Source organism: Saccopteryx bilineata, chromosome 6, assembly GCF_036850765.1.
Source record: "Saccopteryx bilineata isolate mSacBil1 chromosome 6, mSacBil1_pri_phased_curated, whole genome shotgun sequence".
Classification (NCBI taxonomy): Eukaryota; Metazoa; Chordata; class Mammalia; order Chiroptera; family Emballonuridae; genus Saccopteryx; species Saccopteryx bilineata.
This window is the reverse complement of record NC_089495.1, coordinates 140,336,281-140,355,502: the sequence shown is the minus strand read 5'-3', so window position 1 is coordinate 140,355,502 and position 19,222 is coordinate 140,336,281. Positions and strand designations below refer to the sequence as shown.

The 19,222-nt window shown below is 45.5% G+C and overlaps 1 protein-coding gene across 4 annotated transcripts in view; it reads right to left on the bottom strand.

Moving 5' to 3' along the window:
• The window catches only part of LPIN1 (lipin 1), a 126,347-nt gene that overhangs the window by 44,031 nt on the left and 63,094 nt on the right, over window positions 1–19,222 (bottom strand). For all 4 annotated transcript variants that reach the window (XM_066234024.1, XM_066234025.1, XM_066234026.1 and 1 more), the window contains 3 exons: window positions 4,135–4,335; window positions 3,002–3,097; window positions 884–1,188 (listed from right to left, as the gene is read on the bottom strand). In XM_066234024.1, coding sequence (XP_066090121.1) covers window positions 884–1,188; window positions 3,002–3,097; window positions 4,135–4,335 — 602 coding nt within the window. The remainder of the gene's footprint in view (window positions 1–883; window positions 1,189–3,001; window positions 3,098–4,134; window positions 4,336–19,222) is intronic.

The following is a 19,222-nucleotide window of genomic DNA, read 5'->3' as shown; positions in this document are numbered from 1 at the left end:
TGCACTGGGGCAAAGGCCACCTGTCTGTGTTTCTGACGTGACCTGAAACACTCTCTCTCACAAAGTTCTGCAAGTCAAACCCCGAGCACCAATGTCTGCACCGACAGCCGACGGAGGCCGTGCTGAGGAGGAGCATCATGGCCTTTATTTTCCGCTGATTGGCCTTTATTTTCAGGCGGGGGGGGGGGGGAGGTAAATATTCCCTTCTGAACAATGAGGCAGGAAGAAATTTATGATGTTTCTTATCCCTTCTTTATGTTCACAAGGTACAAAAACAACCATCAAAAATGTGCACTAAATTATGTAAAAATCCTGAAACATCAAATATTCCTTACAAATGTGTTTTGTCTTAAAAAGGGCATTTTTTCACCAAAATGATAATGAACAGAAACAGAATTTCACCATGCTGTTCAAAGCAAAGCAGAGTAAAACAGATGTCTGCTGAACCTCGGGCCTCATCAAACTGAAAAGAAGTTTACACGCAGAGGAAACTGGCTGTGATCTACACTGACTCGGAACCCTAAGCCTCTCAGGGATCAGCCCAGGCCACAAACCAGCCTAATGCCCTGTAGACAGGAAAATGAGGAGGTTCGGAAACACCGGTTCCATGTATGGAGCACCAGTCTGCGCACTTCCTGTTTCTTGCTTCCGCTCTGGAGTGCAGAAGTGAGTGGCCCAGGAGGTCGAGCATGACCCGTCGTCTCTTAGCTAAAAGTCCTATCAGACCTTCACTACGTAAGGACTGGGTCCCCAGGCTTCCAAAATTCAGTCTAAAATGCACTGACAGAAAAAGAAGGAATTCGGGGGCGGGGGACGATGAGAATCATCTGAGAAAAGCCCACCGCCCAGTTCCGACAGCAGCCTGCCCTGGGCTGACGTCTACCTGCTGCTGTCCGGCGGGTCCGGCTCCTCATCGGAGCTCATCTCTATGGGGAACATGTCCTCATCCTCCGACGTGTGGGTGTTGTCCTCTCTCTTCAGGGTGTCCAGCTGGGACTTCCTCCTCCTCTTCCTTCTCTTCTTCACTGAGGAGACACTGGCCGCGGGCTCCCCCGGGGGCAGGGCGGGGGTGGGCGCGGGCTCCAAGCTCCTCATCCGATCCACGGAGCTCCTCTTCAGCTGGCACTCCATGCGCGAGGCTCCTTCCGACAGGATGGGGGAGGTGGCCAGGTGCATGGGGACCACTTCCTAACGGGCAGAAAACACATATTTTTTAAAGGAGTGTCGTTACTCTGGGCTGAAGGGCAGGATAGTGCAGAGGCGTGCCAGCATTCCTCGGGAGGGACAGGCGGGCCGCGTGAGCGCACGTCACAGTGGCCTGGAGATGTGGCTGCCGAGTCTGACAGAAGATCGCAGAGGCAACAGTTCATTCATTCAGTGCCGTTTGGTACTGAATCCCGCCTCTACACAACTATCACAAAGGGAGGTAATTGTCAGTGACTTCAGGCCACCCAAATTCAGCTTTGTCTGAACTGTCTACAGTAAAGATGAAAAGCTAGGCTTTAAGTCATCGCATTACCCTGGGAACGAGACTCAGTTTTGTTTCTGTGTGTGTGTGTGTGTGTGTATTTTAATATGCACTGAATTAAGAGGTCAATAACTTTTAGAAGAACAGTCCCCCTGTTGTGCCCCCAGTGCCCACCCATGCCCGAGAACGTTCAGGTATGTGGACAGCGAGGAATTCGAGTGACCTTTTTCTTAAAAAAGAAAAGGAAAAAATACACAGCCTATCAATTTAATAGGTAGTTGATAATGATTCGCCAGTTTTTTTAAAAGACTCTAAAAATCATTTTGTCAGTGACTCCCTACTATGAGAAACCTGGTTAACAAGAAGGAAAGAAGACACATAAAAGAGCAGATAAACAGGAACAGGCCGACAGTGGGAAGTGGCTTAGACGCCAGCACACGTGATACAAACACAAACCTACAACTGAGGGACGCAGCTGTAGGCTAGAAGGAGGGGGGAGGGCGCAGGGGGTGGAAGAGGTCAGAGGGAGCGGGGCGGGAGGGGCTGGAGGGAGCAGGGAGGCCGTCTTGCCAGCCTCTGGGCTGCACCAAAGCAGAGGCACACGGAGTGTGGGCGCTGGGTCAGACGCAGAGGGCGTCCTGCGCACCCTGCTGAGGACGGGTACCGCACAGGCGCCCGGTCTCCAGCAGCCCCTCAGGGAAAATGTGTCCACATGAAAACTCGTACACGAACACTCAAGGCAGCATGCCTCACAAGAGCCCACAGGTGGAACCACCCAGGTGTCCATCAGCACACGAAGGGGGAAACACAAGGTGGTCCCTGGATGGAATGGGTACCGGTTGCCACACAAGGGAATGAAACACTGACACATTCTAGAACATGGGCGACCTTGAAAGGGGTATGGTGGGAGAAAGAAGGCGGCATAAAGGACCACACCCTATATGCTTCCACTCATACAGAGGCTCAGAGGGGGAAAGTGTGCTGAGACAGAAAGTGGGTGAGTGGTTGCTTAGGGCAAAGGGAGGTGGGGGGAGGCTGGGTGGGGAGGTTAACAGCTGCACACATCTGTGAAAACACTAAAAACCATTGACGGGTGTACGCTTGAAATGGATCCACTGTAGGGTACGAGAATGATCTCATCAACGCTGAGGAGTTTTAAAATAATAGAAATAAAAGTCATCTGGTTACTCATTAACACAAAAATTCAAACACTCAGCCATCTGAGATTTGACACCAGCATAATTTTTATGCTTTGGACCAGAGTTCAGGCCAAGGCGGTTCGAGTCCTGTCTCCCTGGGGGGCAGTGAGCAAACGGAAGCAGCTAGGACTGCGGAGGCCCGTGTGGACCTGATGCACACAGCCTGCCTGCTCACGTCCCCCACACAGACAAACACCTGCCCTCCCTGTCACCGTTCACCGCTGTCGCAGCCAGGCCTCAGGCCATTCTCCACCCACACTTCCGCTGCTCCCTGGAAAAGCACTGCTCAGAGTTCGAGGCTGGGAAGTAACCCTAACCGCCCAGCCTGCCTTACCTGATCATTATCAGTCTCTTGAACAAAAAAAGCTTCTCCATTATCTCCCAATTTCATGTGCAAATCCACAGATTCCCCATTGATTTCTATGTCAACCTTGAAAGGAAAAAAAAACAAAAACACACGTCTCTACCACAGGAAGCAACCATCACAGGGATGGCCACGGCTCCACATACACACAGACCCAAGTCGCACACGTGCCGCAAATATCTCACACCTCCAACTCTCAGCCGGTCAGTCTGTTCCTGCCCCATCAGGAAATGGAGCTTACCCCCCGCCCCACACCACCGTCACCCTGAGCCCGGAAGGCCTGTGATTGACCTCAACAAGCAGAACACAGGTGACACTAAGGGACTAAGAGAGGCTAGGTCAGAGAAAATGCAGCATCCGCTGAGCTCCCGCCCTCTCCGGAGACGCTTGCCCTTGTGGCCAGCCACCATGTGGTGAGGACGCCCAGGCCACATGGAGAAACCAACAGCTTCCTGAGAGGTCAGCCAAGAGCCACCTGCCATGTGAGTGACAACGTCTTCAGAGGGCTCCAGCTCCCAGCCCTAGGTCTTCCAGCTGAGGCCCCGGGCGCAGTGAGAGCAGAGGCAGACCGTCCTGCTGCACCTGGTCTGAACTCCTGACCACGGAGCCCAAGAGCTTAATAACCGTTAGTTTATGCCACTAAATTTTGGAGTAGTTTACACAGCCATAGTAACCAGAACAATTTGAATTAATTACCAATTTGGTGAAGAACCTTTCCCAACAGAGAGCTAAAAATCTGGGTCTAGGCCCTGGCTGGGGGCCCCATGCACAGAGCACTGTCCCAGAACGCCAAGGCTGTGGGTTCGATCGCTAGTCAGGGCACACATGAGAAGGAACCAGTGAGTGCACAACTAAATGGAACTGAGCAGAACAATGAGTTGATGCCTCTTTCTCTCTCTCTCTTTCTCTTTCTCTCTCCCTTCCTCCCCCCTCCCCCGCCCTATTCTTTGCCCTTTCTCTCTCTGCCTCTCAAATCAATGGAAAAAAAAATATTTTTTTTATCTGGGTCCACAACAAGCTCTGGATAGGTGAAGCCACGGCAAGACGGTGATTTTCTCGAAGGAGAGAGCCCACGCCTGGGTCACCGGGGCCCGTGCTCTCACCACTTTCTCACGGGAGCGCAGGACCCCCATCTTCCCGAAGCGGACGTGGAATGGGGAGCACTGCAGGCTCCCATTGGGTTGGCGGACGACGATGATGTCGATACATCCAGACAAGGTGGCAGGATTCAACCCCTTGTACAGCTCCTTCACGGTGACGAACACCTGGCCCGCCAACTGCCCGACGTAGTTCATGGTTTGAGCCTAGAACACAGAGACACAAATGCACACAGACACACAGTTAATTCGGGAAGGCCATCTACCTAGAGCCCGTCAAAATGAACGTGTTTCCAAACATGGATGATGCACTCAATCTGACACCTGCCACATCATTTTGTTCCCTGGAACGGACTCAGGTCTTACGGACTAAAGCCTAAGACTCTTGAGGAAAGACTGTATTTGATACCTCTTACTAGTCCCCCACGTGCCAAACAGAGTAGGCACTTAGTTAGTTGGGGAACAATGACTATGTTTACTTGAGAAGAAAGAAATGATTATTTTCACCAGTCCCAGCCTGGCCCTTGCCTGTCCATCTGACTCTCTCCCATGCTCCAGGGGACATCTGTGTGTGGCTTTGGTGTTTCTGTCCACAGACCCAATCCACTGCAAGGACACACAGGCTCAGGAGGAGAGAAAAGTAAAGTATCTACATGTCACTAAAATATATGGCCATGTTGTCGTGCGTGTTTTTATCTTTTAAGACAGGGGTCGGGAGCCTTTTTGGCTGAGAAAGCCATGAACGCCACATATTTTAAAATGTAATTCCGTGAGATCCATACAATGACCCATGTACGTTACACATTATCCAATAAAAATTTGGTGCTGTCCCGGAGGACAGCTGTGATTGGCTCCAGCCACCCGCAACCATGAACATGAGCGGTAGGAAATGAATGGATTGTAATACATGAAAATGTTTTATATTTTTAATGTTATTATTATTTTTTTATTAAAGATTTGTCTGCAAGCCGGATGCAGCCATCAAAAGAGCCACATCTGGCTCACGAGCCATAGGTTCCCAACCCCTGATTTAAGAAAACACTAAGGGAGTTAGGACCAAGGACAGCAGAGAGAGCGTCTCAGAGGCCGGCCACCAGGGCTTTCGGGTCAGAAGGTGGACGAGGGCCCTGCAGGAGGGAAGGTGTGTGTACAGACGCAAACACGAGCTGTCTCTGCAGCGGAGGACAGAGCTGGGACCACGCCAGGAGATTCGGACAGTGAGACGCAGCAAGGTGAAGCCACAGGAGATTCGGGAACAACACAATGGCAATTCAGACCACAATTCGGGAAAAGCACCATGGTGAAAATGCAGAGAAGACTGACAAGACACAGAAGGCAGGGAAACCAACTGGTAGCTGTGTACGATGACACTGGCCTGTAAAGGTGCGTGACTGAAGAAACGGAGGCCAAGGGACCATGCGAGAGACATTGGTGCAGAGCAGGCATCTGAGCTGGCCCTGCTCTGGCTCTGTACACCACCCCGGTGTTGACCCACAGCCGCGGAACAACCCCTCCGCACAGCCCCACGCCTGTCCCGTGGCAGTGCCCCGCCACCTGCCCCAATGGGACTCAGATACCTCAGCCCAGTCCAGGGCACTGCGGCCTCACCCTGCGGCCTGTCTCTGTGTCCTCACCCCCCACCACCAGGAACGGGGCTGTGCGAACAGGTCCTTCCCTCATGAGCCCCTTCCCCATAGCTCCGGGGCCTGGCCAGACAAGCCCTCTGCTCCCGTCTTCCCTGCGCACGGAACATATCGGTGCCTTCGTGAGGCCTTGTGCGTCAGATACCACCCGCGCAGGAAGGATCTGCCAGTGCGACTTCCAACCAGCAAATCCCAAACCTGGCCCTTCCTCCCAGCCCGTGGGCTTCAGCTCCCCAAGGCGCTGACCCACCTGGCAGCACATGGGACACACTGGCCCCATCCACCGCAGGTCGCTTGCACAGAGCCCAGCAGCCACCACAGTTCACGCACAGCTGTCCCTGACCCACCTCCAGGCACAGCCTGGCTCTGCAAACTTTCTCACTCTGCTTTGTCTATTTTGCCATGTGGTTTTCCTGTCATTCGGTGAAGCCAGACTCTCCTGGAGGCCAAGTATCAAGCTTTGTCCTTCCACGTTAAAAAAAAACCTTTTGGAAGCTTTGCCCCAATCACTGTAACACAAGCACAAGTGACAGTAGCATCTCCGACTCATGAATGAGGACAGCGGGTCTATATCCAAACGCGGTGGGTCAGACGGCCTGCGTGCACTGAGCAAAAAGAGCTTGGGTTCCGTTCTAACCTAGAACTGGCCGGAGAGCAAAAGCAGTGAACAAAAGCTACAGGAGAAAGAGTGCAAAGCCCTCACTGCTTATAATGACGCCCTGTGGATTGGTACTGCCTCCCCCCTCAGAGGAGGAATCGAGTAACACAGTCAGTAAACACACAAGAGGTGCACACCACCCTGCTTCCCTTAGACAGGGTCACCATGCGTACATATGAAATCGCATGGTTTCTAAGCATGCTTGGCAGTGCAGGTTAACGAACTTCGTGGGAACAAGGGAGGGTGTGGGTGGAGCACAGCGCACATTCCTAGCAGCTATGGCTGATGCAATGCTGTGAGAATACTCCAGCTCCCAGGAGCTCGCCCGCTATAAGGAAGTGACTCAGCGCTAAGCACGCAGCTCCCTGATCTTTTCAGCCATTGGCTTTGAGGAACACGCTGTAACACCCTATAGGCTGAACCTGTGTATATAAGCTAGTTTATTTACTTCCTGAATAAAGTGGATCTGCATCACTGAACCTGGTCCCCGGAGTCGGGTCTTTGCATCTCCGTTGTCCTCACCCCTGGCGGGGCTTGTCCACAGGAGGAGGGCAGGATTCTTCGTAACCCTGATGCTTCTTACAGGAAACCACTCATGAAGGAAACCACCACCACGCTCAACCCGGACCGTGCTTACTGAGCGGCAAACCTCCGACATGACAGCACAATTTCTTCCATACACATGACCTCACGGTCATGGGGTCCGCACAGCAGCCCCGCTGGTAGGAGTGCTGTCAGGGGAGAAAACCGAAGGGCAAGCCAAGTGCCAGGAAGCAAATGCCCAGGATCACAGCCAGGCCAGCAGACCTGGCATCTGGGGCTCTGGATCCTGAAAAAAAAACCTCCCCCACAGCTGCTCCCAATCATCCCCCTCATACGTGAGTTGTGCTCACCCCTGCATGACAGGGGACCCCCTCCCCAGCAGCGATGTCCTGAACCCACACCAGCACCACTACAGATGCCAACACAGCTCCCAAGAAGGCCCCGGGACCTGCTGGCCGACAGTTTTCCTTCATAGGAAAGGGCAAGCACATCACTGGGTGGCGTTGCCACATCCCCTCACCCTAGCTTCTCACCTGGGAAACGAGGGCTTTGGCCTGGGTGACATGCAGGGTACAATTCCAGCCCCGGCCATCCGAAGATAAAGGCTGCACTCCTTAACTCTGAACGACTGACAGGGCATCTTTAATAATTTAAACCCAATGTCGCTCTGTTCTCTTGCCCTCAAGAACAAAGCATCCCTCCCCCCTCGCCAAGGGGCTAATTCAAGGGTATCATGTAGAAGAATCTGAGAACTTTGAAGCTGGCAGGATCCTGACTGAGTTGTTGTTCTGACACCCCTGTTTTAAAGAAATAAGCCCAGAAATGAGAAGTGACTTAGGCAGACATCCCCCACAGCAGAGACAGACGGAGCCAGGACTCAGATTTCCTGATTTCCACTCTTGCGACCTTCCCTTTGTGCAGCCATGGGATTGGCCTGCATCATTTTTCCTACCATAAATAATCAGAAATTGCTTTGACATCTTTACCATTGCACAACTCATCTGCAAATCTTAAAATACATCCATTTAGAAGCAGAAAATCTGTTCCGTAATTCTTAACAAATGACAGGGGCATGGTCCCACCTAGCAATATGCTCCTGAGCACTGAAAATTGTTTCAAAGGGAGAGTACAGTACTACCACCTTCCCTCTATTAGGATGGCTACTGTCTAAAAAGCAGAAGAAAAAAGAAAGCATTGGTGAGGATGCAGAGAAACTGGAACCCATGTGCACTGTTGACAGGAACAGGAAATGGTGTAGCCATTATGTAACCACGGTGTGTTGGTTCCTCAAAAAGTTAAAACCAGGATGACGTCAGAGTAATGGCGGGGTAGGAAGCGATACCGATAAATCTCCCCCAAAACTCAACAAGATCTTCAACCAGAAACAGAAAAACCTATCCTTGGAGCCTCCAGATGTTTTGCAATACACCCAAAGGTATGATCGAGCAAAAAATTGGCTAAATATATAACCAAACCCCGAAGGAAATAGGGAGTAAGAAATGCTCCGCCTTCCTCACTAACCTAAACAGAGCGGTTTTCACTGGGAACTGAGAATATAGAAACTAAGGCGGGCAAAGGGGGTGAATAGATCCAGGCCGCGGCACAAACGGCCGAACCAGGCTGTGGCATGGAGATCCAAGCCGAGGAAAAACTGTTCCTGTGACACCCCGGGCAATACAGCTAACACTCGCGCCAAACCCAGACAAAGAAAGACAAGCGGGGCAGCCATTTTACCCGATCTCGTGGTTGGCGTGCGCAGATAGTGGGCGAGAGATTCCTTCCAAAGCCCCAGGAGTGTGCGCCCGTGTTGTCCCACAGAGAGGCAGAGTCAGAGCCTTTGTGTGGGCCGAAAGCGAAATCTCCAGGCTGCCCCAGTGCCCTGGGGGAGCTGCACACGGGGAGGGAGCGAGAACTAATTCCAACGCTGGAATTTTTCCGTGCGGGAGGGGGTTTTACTCAGAGGGTGAGGCCGTTGGTCTGATATCCTGGTCTGTGCGTGCAGATAGTGAGTGAGAGATTCCTCCGAGTGCCTCGGCAGTGCCCACCCGTTTTTTCCCACAGAGGGGCAGAGCCAGGGGCCTTTGTGTGGGCCAAAAGCAGAACCTCAGGCCGCCCCAGTGCCCTGAGGGAGCTGCGCACGGGAAGGGAGAGAACTAATTCCAACACTGGAACTTGTCCGTGTGGGAGGGGTTTCACTCAGAGGGTGAGTCGGCTGGCCTGATATCCTGGTCGGCGTGCACGGAGAGTGGGCAAGAGACTCCTCCCAGCACCTTAGGAGTGGGAGCCCGTGTTATCCCACAGAGGGGCAGAGTCAGGGGCCTTTGAGTGGGCCAAAAGCGGAATCTCAGGCCGCCCCAGCGCCTTGAAAAAGCCGCACACAGGGACGGAGCGAGAGCCAATTCCAACGCTGGAACTTTTCAGAGCGGGCAGGGGTACTTCCGGCCTGACATCCTGGTCTGCACGCACAGATAGTGAGCGAGAGTTTCCTCCAAGTGCCCCGGGAGTGGGTGCCCGCCCGTGTTACCGGACAGAGTGGCAGAGCCAGAGGTCTTGAGTGGGCAGAAGCCCCGGCTGATTATGCTAGCAGCTCTGACTGACTGAGCTTTACCCAGAGCCCTGTGCTGAGTGGGAATAGAGTGGGGAGTGGCCAGCTCTTTGAGCCGCTTACTATCCAGACAGAGGCAGCAGCAACCCCATAGCTGGATTATCAGGCTACTAATTGAGGAAGGAAAGACTAGGAGAGAGGCTCCCGGAACACGGACTCTCTCACTGTCGGAGCCTATAAATGCTAATGAGCCTCGACTGCCAACGTGATTAAAGCACAATACAGGACATCGCCATAGAGACTTATCAACTGCAAACCTCTACCTGAGCGTGCCAAAGGGGCAGAACCCGGGATACAGAGTCACCGACCAGGAAGAGGGAGAGAAAAGAAAAAGCAAGAAGATAACCTCTCAAAATAAAGAATAATCCGCAGACTTTATAACCTATCCCATTTTATTATATTTGTTCGTTTCTTTCTCTTATCTTCATCCTTGATATATTTTTTTTTCCTCCTCCAATTTGGTCGTTTAACTCTCTGCCAGTCTTACTCTCTCCTCTCCTTAAACTACACTACCCATAAGTGTTACATCTTCCATTATCTTTTCTTTCCTCTTCCTTTCTCTCTGAGGGTTGCACTCCAAAACCCTTAACTCTCTCTCTCTCTCCTCTTTTTTGTTTTTTCTTCTTTTATTGGTTCCCTCTTTTTTTCTCTCTCTTTCTTTTCTCCCTCTATATTAGTTTCTTCCTTTCTCCTCTATGTCTCCTCTCATTCAAACCTCAATAACGAACAAATTATCTTATCTGGGACTCAAACTTATGTTTGTGGCATTTTGGGGGGTTTTTACTTCACCTTTTTAACTCACTAGCAGTGCTCCCATCCCTGGCTCTCCATTTTATCTAGCTCTTGTTCCACTAAATACAATAGTAATGTTTTAATTTGTCCCCCATTTTCCTGTTTCCCTCTTATTCCTCTCTTAGTCAACCAAACCTAAACGCAAATCATTTTATTCTTGATCCAAATTTTTTCCTTATTTGCTTTTTGTGAGTCCATACCCCACCCTTTTTTTTCTTTGCCCCTTTATTACTTTTCCCCAATTCAGGCCCTCCATTACAGGCATTGTTTGTTCTATTTAATACAATATAATTCACAGTTCACCACAAGATTTTCTCAAGAAAGAAGGGAGAGGAAAGGAGAGGAAAAAAGGAAGGGGGGAATAATTTCCTTTTTTTAAATTTTTATTTTATATTCTTTTTCTTTATTTCATTATTAATTTTTTTAAAAAACAACTTTTTTCGATTTTTTATTTTTTTAACTTTTTATTCTTTATTAAATCTCATTAATACTATCAACAAAACCACCCTCAGATGCCATTAAGGAAGAGAAAATCGAATATCATGGATACAAAAGAAAGAGAGGTAACACAGATAGATGAGGAAAAATCTATGGAGAAAAAATTTAATATATTGGAAACCTTGGAGCTAAATGACAGAGAATTCAAGATAGAAATCCTAAAAATACTCAGAGATATACAAGAAAACACAGAAAGGCAATTTAGGGAGCTCAGAAAACAACTCAATGAACACAAAGAATACATTTCCAAGGAAATTGAAACTATAAAAACAAATCAAACAGAGATGAAAAACTCAATTCACGAGCTGAAAAACGAGGTAACAAGCTTAGCTAATAGAACAGGCCAGATAGAAGAGAGGATTAGTGAAATAGAAGACAAGCAACTTGAGGCACAAAAGAGAGAAGAAGAAAGAGACTCAAAAATTTAAAAAAATGAGATAGCCCTACAAGAATTATCTGACTCCATCAGAAAGAATAACATAAGAATAATAGGTATATCAGAGGGAGAAGAGAGAGAAAATGGAATGGAGAACATACTCAAACAAATAATAGATGAGAACTTCCCAAGTCTGTGGAAAGAACTAAAGCCTCAAATTCAAGAAGCAAACAGAACTCCGAGTTTTCTTAACCCCAACAAACCTACTCCAAGGCACATCATAATGAAATTGGCACAAACCAACGGCAAAGAAAAAATTCTCAAGGCAGCCAGAGAAAAGAAGAATACAACATATAAAGGAAGGCCCCTTAGATTATCATCAGATTTCTCAGCAGAAACTGTACAAGCTAGAAGAGAGTGACCCCAATATTTAAAGTCCTGAAAGAGAGGAACTTTCAGCCACTAATACTATACCCATCAAAGCTATCCTTCAAATATGAAGGAGAAATAAAAACATTCACAGATACAGAAAAGATGAGGGAATTTATCATCAGAAAACCCTCACTCACATGAACAGACACTTCTCCCAGGAAGAGATACAAATGGCCAACAGATATATGAAAAGATGCTCAGCTTCATTAGTTATTAGAGAAATGCAAATCAAAACTACAATGAGATTACCACCTCACTCCTGTTAGATTAGCTATTATCAACAAGACGGGTAATAGCAAATGTTGGAGAGGCTGTGGAGAAAAAGGAACCCTCATTCACTGTTGGTGGGACTGTAAAGTAGTACAACCATTATGGAGGAAAGTATGGTGGTTCCTCAAAAAACTGCAAATAGAACTACCTTATGACCCAGCAATCCCTCTACTGGGTATATACCCCAAAAACTCAGAAACATTGATACGTGAAGACACATGTAGCCCCATGTTCATTGCAGCACTGTTCACAGTGGCCAAGACATGGAAACAGCCAAAAAGCCCTTCAATAGAAGACTGGATTAAGAAGATGTGGCACATATACACTATGGAATACTACTCAGCCATAAGAAATGATGACATCAGATCATTTACAGCAAAATGGTGGGATCTTGATAATATTATAAGGAGTGAAATAAGTAAATCAGAAAAAAACAAGAATTACATGATTCCATACATTGGTGGAACATAAAAATGAGACTAAGAGACATGGACAAGAGTGTGGTGGTTACCATGGGTGGGGGGGGAGGGAGGACATGGGAGGGAGGGAGGGAGAGAGTTAGGGGGAGGGGGAGGGGCACAGAGAACTAGATAGAGGGTGACAGAGGACAACCTGACTTTGGGCGAGGGGTTTGAAACATAATTTGATGACAAAATAACCTAGACATGTTTTCTTTGAATATATGTACTCTGATTTATTAATGTCATCCCATTACCATTAATAAAAATTTATTAAAAAAAAAAAAAGAAAACCCTCACTCCAGGAATTACTGAAGGGGGTTCTCCAATCAGATACAAAGAACAAAAAAAAATAAAGCCACAAGTAAAAGCTCCAAAAAGAACACAATAAAACCAAATTTAAACTGTGACAACAACAAAAAGAAAGGGGAGGAGAGGATGGAGATTAACAGTAGCAAAGGACGATGGAGTGCAAAAGTACTCACAAAATAGTGCGCTACAATGAACAGGGTAGGAACCCTTTTCATTACTTAAAGGTAACCACCATTGAAAAAACCACCACAGAAGCACATGGATAAAAAAAGATAGCAACAGAGGAAAGATGTATGGAATACAACCAAATAAAAACAAAAGATAGAAAAACAAAAGAGAAGGATCAAACAAGACACAAAACTTACAGAAAGCAATCTATAAAATGGCAATAGGGAACTCACAAGTGTCAATAATTACACTCAATGTAAATGGATTAAACTCACCAATAAAAAGACACAGAGTAGCAGAATGGATTAAAAAAGAAAATCCAATTGTATGCTGCCTACAGGAAACTCATCTAAGTAACAAGGATAAAAACAAATTCAAAGTGAAAGGCTGGAAAATAATACTCCAAGCAAATAACATCCAAAAAAAAGCAGGCATAGCAATACTCATATCTGATAATGCTGACTACAAGACAACAAAAGTACTCAGAGACAAAAATGGCCATTTCATAAAGGTTAAGGGGACACTAAATCAAGAAGACATAACAATTCTTAATATATATGCACCAAACCAAGGAGCACCAAAATATATAAGACAGCTACTTATTGACCTTAAAACAAAAACTGACAAAAATACAGTCATACTTGGAGACCTCAATACACCGCTGACGGCTCTAGATCGGTCATCCAAACAGAGAATCAACAAAGATATAGTGGCTTTAAACAAAACACTAGAGCACCGGGATATGATAGACATCTACAGGACATTTCATCCCAAAGTGACAGAGTATACTTTTTTCTCCAGTGTACATGGATCATTCTCAAGAATTGACCATATGTTGGGCCACAAAAACAACATCAGAAAATTCAGAAAAATCGAAGTTGTACCAAGCATATTTTCTGATCATAAAGCCTTGAAACTAGAATTCAACTGCAAAAAAAAGGAAAAATATCCCACAAAAATGTGGAAACTAAACAACATACTTTTAAAAAATGAATGGGTCAAAGAAGAAATAAGTGCACAGATCAAAAGATATATACAGACAAATGAAAATGACAATACAACATATCAGAATCTATGGGATGCAGCAAAAGCAGTGATAAGAGGGAAGTTCATATCACTTCAGGCCTATATGAACAAACAAGAGAGAGCCCAAGTGAACCACTTAACTTCCCACCTTAAGGAACTAGAAAAAGAAGAACAAAGACAACCCAAAACCAGCCGAAGAAAGGAGATAATAAAAATCAGAGCAGAAATAAATGAAATAGAGAACAGTAAAACTATAGAAAAAATTAATAGAACAAAGAGCTGGTTCTTTGAAAAGATCAACAAAATTGACAAACTCTTGGCAAGACTTACCAAGGAAAAAAGAGAAAGAACTCATATAAACAAAATCCAAAATGAAGGAGGAGAAATCACCACGGACACCGTAGATATACAAAGAATTATTGTAGAATACTATGAAAAACTTTATGCCACTAAATTCAACAATCTAGAAGAAATGGATAAATTCCTAGAACAATACAACCTTCCTAGACTGAGTCAACAAGAAGCAGAAAGCCTAAACAGACCTATTAGTAGAGAAGAAATAGAAAAAACCATTAAAAACCTCCCCAAAAATAAAAGTCCAGGCCCTGACGGCTATACCAGCAAATTTTATCAAACATTCAAAGAAGACTTGGTTCTTATTCTACTGAAAGTCTTCCAAAAAATTGAAGAAGAAGCAATACTTCCAAACACATTTTATGAGGCCAACATAACCCTCATACCAAAACCAGGCAAGGATGGCACAAAAAAAGAAAACTACAGACCAATATCTCTAATGAATACAGATGCTAAAATACTAAACAAAATACTAGCAAATCGAATACAACAACATATTAAAAAAATAATACATCATGATCAAGTGGGATTCATCCCAGAATCTCAAGGATGGTTCAACATACGTAAAACGGTTAACGTAATACACCATATCAACAAAACAAAGAACAAAAACCACATGATCTTATCAATAGATGCATAAAAGGCTTTCGATAAAATACAACACAATTTTATGTTTAAGACTCTCAACAAAATGGGTATAGAAGGAAAATATCTCAACATGATAAAGGCCATATATGATAAACCATCAGCTAACATCATATTAAATGGCACTAAACTGAAGGCTTTTCCCCTTAAATCAGGAACAAGACAGGGTTGTCCACTCTCTCCACTCTTATTTAATGTGGTACTAGAGGTTCTAGCCACAGCAATCAGACAAGACAAAGAAATAAAAGGCATCCATATCGGAAAAGAAGAAGTAAAGGTATCACTTTTTGCAGATGATATGATCCTATACATCGAAAACCCCAAAGAATCCACAAAAAGACTACTAGAAACAATAATCCAATACAGTAAGGTCGCAGGATACAAAATTAACATACAGAAGTCAATAGCCTTTCTATATGCCAACAATAAAACAACTGAGAAGGAACTCAAAAGAATAATCCCCTTCACAATTGCAAAAAATAAAATAAAATACTTAGGAATAAACATAACAAAGAATGTACAGGACTTATATAATGAAAACTATAAACCATTGTTAAGAGAAATAGAAAAAGATATAATGAGCTGGAAGAATATTCCTTGTTCTTGGTTAGGAAGAATAAATATAATCAAGATGGCCATATTACCCAAAGCAATATACAAATTTAAAGCAATTCCCATCAAAATTCCAATGACATTTTTTAAAGAAATAGAGCAAAAAATCATCAGATTTATATGGAACTATAAAAAACCCCGAATAGCCAAAGCTATCCGAAATAAAAAGAATGAAGCTGGGGGCATTACAATACCTGACTTTAAACTATATTATAGGGCCACGACAATCAAAACAGCATGGTACTGGCAGAAAAATAGACACTCAGACCAATGGAACAGAATAGAAAGTCCAGAAATAAAACCACATATATATAGTCAAATAATTTTTGATAAAGGGGCCAAGAACACACAATGGAGAAAAGAAGCCTCTTCAATAAATGGTGCTGGGAAAACTGAACAGCCACATGCAAAAGAATGAAACTGGACTATAGTCTCTCCCCCTGTACTAAGATTAACTCAAAATGGATCAAAGATCTAAACATAGACCTGAAACAATAAAGTACATAGAAGAAAACATAGGTACTAAACTCATGGACCTGGGTTTTAAAGAGCATTTTATGAATTTGACTCCAAAGGCAAGAGAAGTGAAGGCAAAAATTAATGAATGGGACTACATCAGACTAAGAAGTTTTTGCTCAGCAAGAGAAACTGGTAACAAAATAAACAGAAAGCCAACTAAATGGGAAATGATATTTTCAAACAACAGCTCAGATAAGGGCCTAATATCCAAAATATACAAAGAACTCTTAAAACTCAACAACAAACAAACAATCCAATTAAAAAATGGGAAGAGGACATGAACAGACACTTCTCCCAGGAAGAAGTACAAATGGCCAACAGATATATGAAAAGATGCTCATCTTTGTTAGTTATTAGAGAAATGCAAATCAAAACTGCAATGAGATACCACCTCACACCTGTTAGATTAGCTATTATCAACAAGACAGGTAATAGCAAATGTTGGAGAGGCTGTGGAGAAAAAGGAACCCTCATCCACTGTTGGTGGGAATGTAAAGTAGTACAACCATTATGGAAGAAAGTATGGTGGTTCCTCAAAAAACTGAAAATAGAACTACCTTATGACCCAGCAATCCCTCTACTGGGTATATACCCCAAAAACTCAGAAACATTGATACGTAAAGACACATGCAGCCCCATGTTCATTGCAGCATTGTTCACAGTGGCCAGGACATGGAAACAACCAAAAAGCCCGTCAATAGATGACTGGATAAAGAAGATGTGGCACATATACACTATGGAATACTACTCAGCCATAAGAAATGATGACATCGGATCATTTACAGCAAAATGGTGGGATCTTGATAACATTATACGAAGTGAAATAAGTAAATCAGAAAAAAAACAGGAACTGCATTATTCCATACGTAGGTGGGACATAAAAGTGAAACTAAGAGACATTGGTAAGAGTGTGGTGGTTACGGGGGGAGGGGGGAGAGGGAGAGGGAAAGGGGGAGGAGGGGCACAAAGAAAACTAGATAGAAGATGACAGAGGACAATCTGACTTTGGGTGATGGGTATGCAACATAATTGAAAGACAAGATAACCTGGACTTGTTATCTTTGAATATATGTATCCTGATTTATTGATGTCGCCCCATTAAAAAAATAAAATTATTAAAAAAAAGTTAAAAACAGAGCTACCATAAGATCTAGCAATTCCACTTCTGGATATCTATCCAAAAGAATTGACAGCCAGGTCTCAAAGCAGTATCTGCACACCCATGTTCACATAGCAGCATTAGTCCCCTAGCCACAAGGTGGACAGAACCCAAGGGTCTGCTGATGAAAGAATGGATACAATGTGGTATATACACACAGTGGAATATTATTCAACCTAAGGAAGGAATCGATATAATGTGGTATATATACACACAGTGAACTATTATTCAACCTAAGGAAGGAATGGATACAATGTGGTATATATACACACAGTGGAATATTATTCGACCTCAGGAAGGAAATTCTGGCACATGCTACAATATGGAAGGATCTTGAGGACATTACACTAAGTGACATGAGCCAGTCACAAAAGAACAAATGCTGTGTGATCTCACTTAGATGAGGAAGCTGGAGCAGACAAACTCACAGAAACAGAAAGTGGAACGGGGGTGACCAGGGCCGTGGGGAGGGGCAGGGGTGTTAGTGTGCAATGCACTCAAGGCTTCTTTCCTTGAACAGATAAGAACGGTTCCGCAGCTGTGTGGTGGCAGGGAATGTGTCCATGTGAGGTACTTAATATGAAGCTACTGAACTGGACACCTAAAAATGGTTAGGATATTAAATTTTATGTTATATATATTGTACCACAATTAAAAATAAAAACCATTTAAGGGGGTGAGGAAGAATACTGTACTAACCAGAACTCATCTCAGGGAGATGAATATTCTTTGGTTAAACAAATCTTTGGAAGACTGCTGGGCCCAGGAGGCACAGGGGGGAGGGGGGGACACACATCGGCTCTGCCGATGGGCTGAGGGGTGTGGCCCACTGGGGCACCCCGCTCTTCATTATCAGCCCCTCTGCCAGGGTCTCCTCTAAATGACTGCTGCACAAGTATTTCAAGAGCACAGGGACAAGTGCCAAGTGCCAAGGCTCCTGCTCCCTTTGAAGTAAAAGTGTCCAGAAAGAAGCTAATTTGATTCACCTGAAGATAAGAAGGCAGGCGAGCGGACCCAGTAGACTCACCTCCCTAGACTACACCGTTATTCCCATGGCTGCCATTGTTCTCACTAAGACCCCTGACCAGCCACCAGGGCAGCATTTGTTCTGAAAAATCAAGTATCTAAAAGGCCTCAAGAGCAAACATAAGTACAACCTGTAAGGAACAAAACAGTTTCCAGGTGAGCAGCTCTGAGGTATCCTTTGCCCCACACCGAAATCACTTTAAATTGGTTGGTTTTCATCTCAGAATGTGGCAAGAAACAGCTGCCTTGCCTGACAGGGCTTCCTTTAGCTATTGAAACGGGGTTCCCCAACCCTGCTTCTAAAGCTTTCAAGAAGGGCGGAGCCAGAGCTCCTGACACCCACTGGCCAAACCGGGGTTCCCTAAGCTGTGCTGTGGACTTCCAGAGGAACACGGAGGTAAAGACACAAGTAAATAAATTTTCTTAAGGTGGCGTTTTCTAGCTTGAGCTTCTGGAATGGTAATAACTGTCTGAGGCTATCACCTCCCACTGGAATACCACTTTTCCAAATAAGTTTTCCCTAAATTTAAAACTACTACAGTACTGGCCTTGGCTGGTTGGCTCAAGTAGTAGAGTTTTGGCCCAGTCAGGGCACACAGGAGAAGCAACCATCTGCTTCCCCACCCCTCCCCCTCCCCTTACTTCCCCCACCCCACCCCACCCCACCCCACCTCACCCCCACCCCCAACCCACAGCCATGGCTCAATTGGTTTGAGCGCATTGGCCCCAGGCACTGAGGATGACTCCACTGATCCTCCACCTCAGGCACTAAAAATAGCTCAATTGTGATCATGGCCCTAGATGGGCAGAGCACTGGCCCCAGACAGGGGTTGTCAGGTGGATTCCATTTGCGGCTCATGTAGGAGTCTGTCTCTCTCTCTCTCTCCCCTCCTCTCACTTGGAAAAAGAAGAAAAAAAACCACTACAGTAGCTACATTAGACCCAAATAAACAGCACACCAGGAACATAAAAAAATCCAAAGACGTATCTCTACCTGG